Source organism: Sinocyclocheilus rhinocerous, unplaced genomic scaffold, assembly GCF_001515625.1.
Source record: "Sinocyclocheilus rhinocerous isolate Xijiao unplaced genomic scaffold, SAMN03320098_v1.1 scaffold1201, whole genome shotgun sequence".
Lineage (NCBI taxonomy): Eukaryota > Metazoa > Chordata > Actinopteri > Cypriniformes > Cyprinidae > Sinocyclocheilus > Sinocyclocheilus rhinocerous.
Window position 1 is genome coordinate 1,548,824 of NW_015654059.1, and position 11,699 is coordinate 1,560,522.

The following is an 11,699-nucleotide window of genomic DNA, read 5'->3' on the forward strand; positions in this document are numbered from 1 at the left end:
TTTTACAGTGTGTGTGTGTGTGTGTGTGTGTGTAAAATTGGAAAGCAAAGTAAATGTTCAAGTAAAATATCAGTATATATTAGATGCAATAAGAATACGTTGGTAAAATTTTTTTAACTATCTTTAAAAACAATGCAGTGAAAAATCGAAAATAATTTCAATAATTAGGCTTTGTCTCTATGCAAAAATTTGAGAAATAAAAATATCTATAATTGGTTTGGTCATTGTTATTTACCAATATTTTCCACTTTTCCAGTTAATTTGTTCTTAAATATTGTGTTTATTGATAAATGGCACTAAATGTGGTAGAAAAAAAAAACTGCCACCTTTGACAGACATTCAACAGGAAACTACATTCTTCACAGATGATCTAACTGGCTGAATGAGGCATATCGGTTTGCAAACAGTTAATACTGGCTTTAAGAAAATAATAGTTGCTTTTACTCACAATATAACGGCTTCTTTAGGGAGTGAAATATGACATGAATATTTTATTAACAGGTGAGATGAACCCAAAAACCTAAAGGGTTGTGGGATCAAACCTTTCAAGCGGTAATGCCTTCCAACCCATGTTTTTGCAAGACGTACTGTTCAGCTAATGTCATTCGATGGGGAAGAAGAAAAAAAAGAGTTCTGAAATGAATCATTGAACTCACTACAGAAGATACTGCGACCCTCAAATCGCGTTGCATGTGCACTACCCAAGCCGACCGCTAGGGGCGTTGAACGCTAGTACACCTGCTGCCTATGCAACATCCTAGGCAGTGAAAGACTATGGCATGGTGAGCCATTTCAAAATCTTTAACAGTGTGATGAGTTTTGAAGTAACAGTATTGAGAGTGCGATTGCGTCTGGAGAAAATCTTTGCGCTGTACCTCACGCCTTTTGTACATTTGAGCAACACACACACAAGTCTCCCCTCACATGCCGCACGTGGTATGGACCCGCATTATAATTAAGATTGGCGTTTTAAACTGCGTCATGTTGCCAAAACCAACCTCAGTGCCCCAGTGAAGGGATGAAGCGGACAACACCGGCCAAAAAGACATCTGCTTAAGCCGCATTTTACCCACGAAACTGTCAAAGCGACGTGAAGAAGCGCGTTTGCCGGGACACACATCGGCAAGCGCAGCCGGGAAACTGGATAACTGGGTCAGGCCAGGCACATACGATTCAGGAAAAACTTGAAATGCGAAAAATTATTAACAGACGTCTTGGTTATATTGGTTGTATAATACAAAGTATGCGTTTTAAATAAAACATCAAATTTGACAATGGTTTTGTAATTATAAACTTCATCCAGTTAGTCAAATTTAAAATCCAATTAGTCGTTTTTAAAAATGTCAGGCTGAAATAATACCTGAATGACATGCTATCTGCGCATAATATATGAATGTATGGCGCAATCAGTCAACCTGAGACACGTCGCCTCCATTGACCATACGCATAAAATACTAATGCCTCAAATAGTCTGCTGATCTAATCTTTTAACGATTATACATTTATGTGATTGATACAAGCATTCGCCCTTAGTAAGCGATAACAAAAATGTGTTCACTTACACCTGATGCGCAAAAAGTATACATTTTTAGTTCCCCACCAAATCCATGAAGTTCATCTTTATTTAGTTTAAGGCTGCGCCAAATGCGCACCACATTTATCCCACCCATGTCTCTCATTCCCAACGCATGTCGTTCAACTTACCTGCCCATTTCCCCAATTTGGGAGAGAGTAGATCCCCGTTTCCCAGCACCCATATCCTAAAGCCAGTGATGATCTTGTACAACAGCCACAGCGCCAGCGAGGCCGTGATAAGTGCACCGACCCAGAAGAGCGCTCTCTCGGCAGGCTGTAGCGTCTCCACCACGTTAAACGACTCCATGTCTACGGCTGGCTGTGCGTGGTGAATTACCTGCAAAATTAGTCGTTATACACTGCTTTAATAAAGCTTCAATGTGTGCGCCCCTTTATAAGCAGGTTGTGGCATCACACCCCTACAACTCCTCTAACATACTAGTCTATCCAGATTTAAGTGCACACCTCCCACATACTCCATCGCCGCCCATGCGAGCCCACGTCCATTGTTGATTGGCTGAAACTCGCGTCCGTCAATCAAAACTTACCGTTCATTGGCTATCGTGCGCGTCAATCACAAAGAGCCCATTCTCATTCATTCGGGTGCTCATTTCAATGGGGCGGGACCGAAAACTCTTCTGAGTGAGAAACGATTGGACAAACATAACGGTAACCTCCATTCAAATAATGTCATTGGTTGTGATTCAGAACTGTTTTTTCTGTTTCAGTCAGGGTTACGAAACCTCCAAACCCACGCGTCCAACGATCACCCCCACACTATTTTATGAATGAAGTTTGTTGCTTATTGGCCACGCAGGCTCCTGTTGTCCCGCCCCTGCTGAGCAGTCACTGAGAGTCTATTTGTCGGCACGAACGCCAGTCACATTCATTCACCGGCGCTGTCACACCAATGAGTCATACGTTGTGGGAAAAAGAGGGACAAACTTATTTGCTGCATTTTAGTTCGATAGGCACATATATGACTCAATTTCCCATTTTCCTGACCACGGCTCCATTTCCAAAAGCACACAAAACTTTCGTGAATTAAAGAAAACCGCGTAAACACACATTCGGTTTGTTTTCACAGTGTAGGACACAAAATAAAAACCATTAATGTATTTTGAATATTGCAAAGACATCGCATAAAGAATAAAAAGTGTACATATACATACATAGTTACATATAGAGCCATACAGCATGTAAATGCTTAGCTATATACACATAACCAAGCAAAATTACTAATGATAGAACCCCTTATAATGATCCACATCACATGATATTCATTTACAGTGTCATATTTAACAGTATTTTTACACTTTTTGTGTGTGTGTGTGTGTGTGTGTTGAGGACTAAGTGTTTCTATAATAGTAAAATAAAACTGTTTTATGGTGATTAGAGCAATCATTGCAAATAATGCGAATAAAGTAAAAAAAAATATCAATATAAAATAATGTAATGTAAAACATAAGCACCAATAACGATTCTCCAGTTCTACGCATAACAAGTGATACGTCGTTGGATGGGGAAGCAATTGATATTTTACACCGTGAATAACGAATAACCCACGTTAAGATGATTTTAAAAGCATATTTTGGGAAACTCTGCTTATTTTATAATGTATACAAGATTATTATTTCTATTCAATCAAACGGTGAAACTCCTCCACATGAAACTACAACTACCACACAGCGCTGCGACGAAACATCGCGAGAACTGTCGGCGCGAGTAACGCGGAAGAGAGGATGGTTATGTAAACACATAGGCACGTAGTAGATATGCAGCTGAGCAACCTGTGAAAATACAGCGTAAACTGTTGTGAAACACATTTTAATCGACTTACACATGCATGCAGGTACGAAAACGATGCGCGAGTGTTGTAAGCGGCGAAACTCGCGTCCAGTCGGATGTTTTGCTCTTGGCTCGTGCCTAGCTTGTCAGTTTGACATTCAGTCAGGCTACTACACATACCGGATCACTCCAACACATCACTCGCGACCCGAAACTTAACCTAAAATATAAGCCCACCGATACGTGAATAATTCAAGTAACACATGTAACATGTAAACCACATGCTGTTTAGTAGAAAAAAGCATTGGCGTCGTCAAGAAAATTTTTTTAATGTCTGTATTTTTAATTGTAAGATACTCTGGCTGTGGAAGCCTTTCTCTCTGTGTATTGCCCCCCTCACGCTACATTTGTCTTTTTTATATCCGAAAGGCTCTAAACACAAAGTTTTCAATATGTCACAAAGTAGTGTTAATTTTCCAGTTTCCACACACTTAAAAACAGACAAATAAGCAAGCACACTCTAAAATAACTCCAAACATTTTATTTTCTCTGACATGGAATAGACAATACAGAAAGCAAGCAGTTTGATGACAAAATACGTGATTCATAACTTTGTCACGTGAACGATAAACTTCCAGCTTTTAGATTTTGCAACATAATCACATCATATATTTCTCACACCACATGTACAGCTTGTTTCATGTAATGAAATAGCTAAACAATTAGTCGGGGTCGAATCGTTAATGCAGCATATTTTTCTTTGTGCACTATACAGAAATGACATTCAAATACTCAGAAGTGCAGAACTCACACGTTACGTTCTTACGTCGTCCACACTGCAGCAACCACACTTTACTCATTTTACTCAATTCAGCTCAAACTGTTAAGCACATTTTGGGTTGTATGATATATAATAACAGCAAAGCAGAAAATACTATAATTATGAAGCAATAAAAATGCATGTAAGGCACAAGCAATCCGATACATAGCTAGTGCATTAACAGTGTTATTTTTGTAGGCTAATTATTAGGCTATACTACTACAAATAATAACTGATGCAAAATCTAGATATTTTACTTAATTATCTTTTGCTTAGACGAACCTTAAAACATACAATTTCGACATCAGACACTCTCTCTCTCTCTCTCTCTCTCTCTCTCTCACACACACACACACACACACACACACACACACATTTCCTCTCACGTAACAAATTATATATCCCAGCTTTCAGTCCTCGACACTCACTGATCTACCACATACATTTTAAGAATAACTCGACGCCTATAATCTTTATTCTTTAATTTAAACATATTTATTTTCCCCTTTCTGCAGGACCCAGCCCCTTTGACCCTTAATAATTCCAACAAGTCACATTTCACATTTACTGTGGTCAAAATGCTCCCTCAACACTAGTTATGAAACCTTATTACATATATACGATATAATAAACATATCTAGCGAAAGAACTAATAAAAAAACCAGCATTATTTGAGTCCTAAGCTCATTTGGGCCGTGAGAGTGATACGTCAGCAGCAGCAGAGCGTGCAGTGGACAGCGAACGCCTGACAGCTCCAACTCTCCGTCTGCAGCTTCATACAACATGTTAAACAAAATATTAAGATCTCACAAATATGTAACCCTAACAATTATAAAGCACCACAAGCTAAAAAAAACTCGCGCCTGTAATTTTCACACAAGTCTACAGACGCAGACGCTCGCGTTACGCACACGTTCTTATTATCACAGTCACAACAATTCCATTTGAAGCTACATATAGGCTATAATTTAATTAGAACAAATAAGATTAAATCAGTCTGTGTTTGCCTTCACGTCTTTGAGAATTAAAGCAACACAACTCAACACAAGCGTTCACGTGCATCTTGTCTATACAGTTTCACTCATTTAGGTAAATAATTACAACAAATGTATCTATACATGGTTTTATGTGCAAGTAAACATTTTTTAAAGCTCAAATACGTACTATATCATTTTCATATTTCCTTACGTCTCACAGCTCATGCGTCTCAGACGTCTGTGCACGTGACAACGTAAGCAAGTCCAGGTCATTAATTAAATCCAAGTAGTTTACAGACAGATATTGCATATACCTGACGATGTTATGTTGTTCCTACAAAGTAATCAACTTGCTGAATATCCATTTACAGGTGTAAAGCAGTCTAACAGACGTTGGTTTGACGTTGATCTTGTGTGCAGGATACAAGGTAACGTTTTCCCAGATTTTTATCCTATGGGGGAAAAAATAAAGCACCTTTTAGTATTTTTAAAAAAGATAATATCCTCTGAATCATGCATCATTTATGTATAATCTAAAATAAAATAATTGATGGCATTATATTGCACTAAAATACATTTTTAAAACATATTTCAAGTTTTTATCACAACTACTGCTCATTCATAAAATATATAGAACATTTATAACGTTTATAGTACATTTATAAGCTGAAAATCATTATTCTCACAGCTGAGGCCTTTGCCACACTAGACAGAGTTTGAAAGAGAAAGGATGGAAAAACAGATCAAGATTTATGATTTTACACATCAGCAGTGATTTAAGAACATTTACAGAAAAATAAATATTTGTTTAGGGTGTGTTCTTTAACAATATATATTTTTTCTGCTCACAAACAATATCACACATGCTGCTGCACACACACACACACACACACCACAGACATGTCCACTTTTATCCTTGTTCATCTCATAGATTTTATTAGATTTCAAACAACCTTTTCATATTAATCACATCTGTATAGATACCAGTGATTTAAAACATTCTATGTTAGTCCTTCTTTCTTAAACATGTACAATACATAATTTGTCAAAATTAATATTTTGAAGCAAACCTGCTCTAAACTACTAAAGTTTCATCATATCTGTATTTTAGATTAAAATGACAGTCTTTAAAATTATTCTGCATCATTTTATTTTATAAAAGAAGCTTAAATGTAGCAAATTTACTTGTAAAGTACGTATGTTTGTTTACTAAACACACACCAAACACATAAATATAAGATTTACATCAAATATATTTACAAAACGATATATTTAGACTTAAAATTGCATTTAAAAGAAAATGTAATAAATATAAATGTAACTAAATTATTTTAAACAATGCTGCACTATATAACTGAATGTCTTTGGCTCGTCTGCCCTGCTGTCTCTTTCTCAAAGCTCATGCATATGTTTCACAACCTCTCGTCCGTGTGCTCTACATGTGCTCAAACAATCACACACAAGCATTCTGTGCATATTTACACACACTCGCATTTACACACTCATATATGTATGCATTCACGCACAAGCGGTTTTAGGGCCTCGAAACAATCACATAAACCTTACAACACAAACACACACATCCATGTGCGCTCTTCTAGGTATGTAAATACACACACACACTTATATTGTCAGTACAATTGACAAAAAACACACACATGGCCCTTTAGACACACACTCACTCATATGTACATTCATATTAACACAAAACATTTTGCACACACACACAGAGGCCTTGCGATAATGATACAAAGCTTTCTGATATACACTTACACACACTTTTTGTTCGTACGCAAAATACACACACTTAATGTCTGTAAAAACAGCCAAAACATGCTTTACACTCATTATCGAACATATACACACACACTCACCAATACGTATATATCTGTGCATGAATTAAAATGTACATTCAAATGTTCGGTTTTGCAAACACACACAGACCTTAAAATAATATACAAAGCATTCTGACACACACTAACACATACACATAACCATGCTTTCATATTAATGTGCACATAGACTCACACTCGCTTTATCTGTCGTATTCTTGAACATTTACACAATATATATGCATAAATGTGCACACGATATTTGATACACACATAAATGTATTAAAATAATGCATTCTTTAATACTTACACACACGTACATTCCCTTTGCGCTCATTTTAGTACATAAATGTGCACACATCACTATTACCATGGTATATTTGCATATTTCACACACACACACACACACACACACACACACACACACACACACACACACACACACACACACATACAGCTTTTTTAAACTAACACATACACACATTTCTTACGCATTCTTGCTGATACACAATTATGTACACACACTCCATCTCCATCTGTATATTGACGAAACACACACATCTGCCTTCACATTCTCTAACAGACGTATACATACACACACAAGACATCTTACACACACATCCAAAATCCACAATCCACAAAGCATTCTGACACTTGCACACACATTCCCAGTGCATTTTGTGTGGGTACAACCAAACATATGACACAAACAACACATCTCACAGTTATTTGTGGGCACTGGATACACACACACACACAGATCTGGCCTGCTCAATGAAAATCTGCTCATGACAGTCATAAAAACGACATCACCATGGTCAAATGTGTTTCCTGAGACCCCCCAATACTTCCCTCAATACATACAGACTATTTAAGGGGTACAATATATAATAAGTTAAGTTTTAAGTTTAAGATTTTATCAATATAAAATCAAACAAAATGATGACAATTAGCTTTACAGCATCATTCAAACTGTATATATACCTAATATTAATATATGCTGAAACTTGATATGCAGCAAAAATTATTATTATATATAAAATATTCCAGTGTATCAAGTACCACTGAGTTAGTATGCTTGTACATCAAATGTGGTTATACGTCAGTCTGCTCAGTCTTACTGGCTCTACATTCATATACAAAAAAAAATACAAAAAAACACAAAAAGACCAAAAATAGGGCACACAAGTTATGCAACCCTTTAAAAACGTGTGTGACGGGTTAAAAATGTGCATACTACCTCAAAATTTAGGGTGAAATTGAGTGAGTAGTTCACTGGTTTCTATTACTTTCCATATGATCTGTATAAAACAAGTTTCTACTAAGATATTTGTCTTATTTTTAATAGAGGTTTTTGTATTACTAAAGATAGCTTAATACCAGATAAAATACATACTAAGCTTTTTAATAATCTTTTAATGTCAGTTTAGTTGATGTACCATTAAAAACTGTGAAATATCAACATTTATACATACACAGGTAAAAATGTATAGCTTTCACTTCAACAAATATATTGTATTAATTTTAACTCATTTGTTCAGCCAACATTTTTGTGCAATGCCTCTGTTTTTGATACATCCCTTCTGGATTGCTGGTTTTAATAGTTTGATTAAAAAATAAAATACATTTTAAAATGTTTTTTAAATTAGCTGTTTAAAAAAATAGCTGTAATTTTTTATATATAAACAATATCCATTTTGTCAGCAAGACTGCAATAATATGATAAGTGTTTCCCTCTGTATGTCATATTTTATGTGTCGTCTGAGCCTGTACTTTCAGACCTGACCTGTCACATCTATATTGTTTTTTAATATTATATACATGATCAGCGACCACTTAAAAACCTTCTTTTTTCTTTTAACAAACACACACATCCAAGCAAGCATGCAAAAACACGACGGAATGTGTGCTTTGAAGGTTTTGCTCACTTGATTTTTTGACAAAGAAAAAGATTTGTACATTTCTAAAGGTGATTTTATGACATTATATGCTCAAAAAACTGAATTCTGCTTTTTCCCATATTCATTGTTTCGTGCCAGTTAAAGTACTTGTGGTGTTCTCAATTACTATTTTTGAACATTCTCTGTAACTGATTCACTTTTGCAAAATAATTTCTTCAATTTACACATTTGATCAGTCAAGATTTGCGGATCACTGAGTTTCACTCATCAGCAAAGTCTAGGGTGCGAATGGATGTTATAGCACAGAAAGTGCGTTTTGCATTACAACTTATTTGAGTGCGGGACACTCCCATGCTTCCCTGTAGATGTTTTTGGGTCTAAATAGGTGTCGGTTGATACCTTGTTTATTGGTAAACCCCTCCTTTCTCCCCCCATCAACTTCCATGCCTGTCAGCCTTCCCTCTCCTTCCATGAGGAACACAGTCAGTTCACTTCACATCTCACTTTTGCATAGACCTCCAGTCATCAGCAGATTTTCTACAAATAAAAGACACAAACATTAACCAAAAAACATCCAGACATGCAGCCAAACATAAATACACACCCACACACACACACAGCGTCTAAAATCTTTATTTGTGCTAAAATTGTTGATTTAAAAAATAAATAAATAGTACTGACATTTAATACTTAATAATGACTATTTTTGTATTGTTTTAGTTGACTTGATTATATTATATTTGATTATTTTAGATTTTAGATTATTCTGTATGTACATGAATGTGTTCTAACACTGTAAAGTTAGAATTTTTTTTTTCCATTCATAGAACAAATTACAATCTTAGGTTATATTTCATAAACTTAGTTCCTACACACACTTTTATTTCAGTATACTTTATTTAAATCTATATGACTGGCTGTGAAATACTAAGAGCAGTTCATCATAGTGAGATATTTTTAAGAACAGCCCAATTTTAATGGACGTAAGCTTATTTTTGAATGAAAAGCTATTTTTTCGGTGCCATTTAGTGATGTTTAGGTAACTGAAAACTTCAGACTCACATTTAAATTAATATATTTTACTAAAAGATTACATTTAAAAACTGGAATTAACTGGGAATATATATAAACAGGCATGAACTGCTTTTGCACTGGTTATGCAGAGAGCACATTTATGGCAAGTGAATGCGTGAACGGGTATTTCTGTGCCAGTGAGGTCATGCCATGTTAACATGACGGGACCACCCTCTTAGGAACAAGCAGACACTCCCCTTCCCTAAAAATTCCGCCCGGAACTGACTCATCCCTCACACCTTCCCTGACTCATCCATGTATGGATGTTAGGTTATATTTCATAAACTTAGTTCCTACACACACTTTTATTTCAGTATACTTTATTTAAATCTATATGACTGGCTGTGAAATACTAAGAGCAGTTCATCATAGTGAGATATTTTTAAGAACAGCCCAATTTTAATGGACGTAAGCTTATTTTTTAATGAAAAGCTATTTTTTCGGTGCCATTTAGTGCTGTTTAGGTAACTGAAAGCTTCAGACTCACATTTAAATTAATATATTTTACTAAAAGATTACATTTAAAAACTGGAATTAACTGGGAATATATATAAACAGGCATGAACTGCTTTTGCACTGGTTATGCAGAGAGCACATTTATGGCAAGTGAATGCGTGAACGGGTATTTCTGTGCCAGTGAGGTCATGCCATGTTAACATGACGGGACCACCCTCTTAGGAACAAGCAGACACTCCCCTTCCCTAAAAATTCCGCCCGGAACTGACTCATCCCTCACACCTTCCCTGACTCATCCATGTATGGATGGAGGGAATGTGAGAAAAGAGGGAAAGAAGGGACGGGGGCCCACATATGTAAATATCCCTCTTGTTAGTCCATGCAGGCATCATTCCATAAGTATTATTTGTTGTTACGACAGGCTAATGTTGACATCCTGTTCCTGTGGACTGATTAAAAGGACAGTTAAAGTTTAAAATCTACTACATCTCATATGTCATTTTGCAAACAATTTAGGAAAGTCAAAGAATGAGGTAAAACTGCTTTAAATGGTATTGGTGTATCACCGTATCATAATGAAATATTTGTGAGGACATGTTTTTAGAACATGTTTTTGACATGACATGTCCTCCTCAGATTGGAAAATAATACATTGAGAAAGACCCGAGGGGATGAGCTAAGGGAAAAAAAGGGTAAAACAGTGAACAACATGAAAAAACAGTATGCTGTTTAATAACTGCAACATCATATTTTTAATCATAATAGATAATGGAAGTTGTAAATTACTTGTTTGTGATGCTTTTAAGTTGTTTTTATTTTATAGCCTGATTTAGATTGTGGTTATTAATAGTTTAACGTGAATTTGTGAGTGTTAAAAAGAACTCAATACCGTTTAAAGATAAAGAACAAACAAACACATTATTTGTTTAGAAAAAATAAGCACAATTTAAATCTAACATCTAACACTGAACAATAGGGTCTTTTCTCTGAGATGTGCATCTTTAATAAGTTAAAATTGACCGGGTGAGAATACCGGGTGACGTCTTTTGCTCACACTGTTAATCAATTAAGAAACCTATAGCTAATTTATTAAAAAACCATAAAACATAGTGTTTGAATTAATTCTTCAAAGAGAGAGACATATAAAAACATATATAGCCATGAGTGAAGTATCTCTCTGAGAAAAAAAAGTACCTGTGTGTAGTGCTGGTGAGATCTGAATGCATCTCAAGTCTCAGACTACAGGTATAAAAAAAAAAAATATATATATATATAT

General features: G+C 35.6%; 1 protein-coding gene and 1 long non-coding RNA gene across 3 annotated transcripts in view; both read right to left on the reverse strand.

Annotated features, from left to right (window-relative positions):
• hsd17b12a (hydroxysteroid (17-beta) dehydrogenase 12a) overlaps positions 1–2,004 on the reverse strand; it is a 20,602-nt gene extending 18,598 nt beyond the window's left edge. The window contains exon 1 of the mRNA XM_016523274.1: positions 1,705–2,004. Coding sequence (XP_016378760.1) covers positions 1,705–1,882 — 178 coding nt within the window. The 5' untranslated portion in view covers positions 1,883–2,004. The remainder of the gene's footprint in view (positions 1–1,704) is intronic.
• Positions 2,005–3,916: 1,912 nt separating this feature from the next.
• LOC107716736 (uncharacterized) overlaps positions 3,917–11,699 on the reverse strand; it is a 16,835-nt gene continuing 9,052 nt past the window's right edge. For both annotated transcript variants that reach the window (XR_001637246.1, XR_001637247.1), the window contains exons 4-5: positions 9,293–9,430; positions 3,917–5,612 (exon numbers count right to left, since the gene is read on the reverse strand). This is a non-coding gene — a long non-coding RNA (uncharacterized LOC107716736). The remainder of the gene's footprint in view (positions 5,613–9,292; positions 9,431–11,699) is intronic.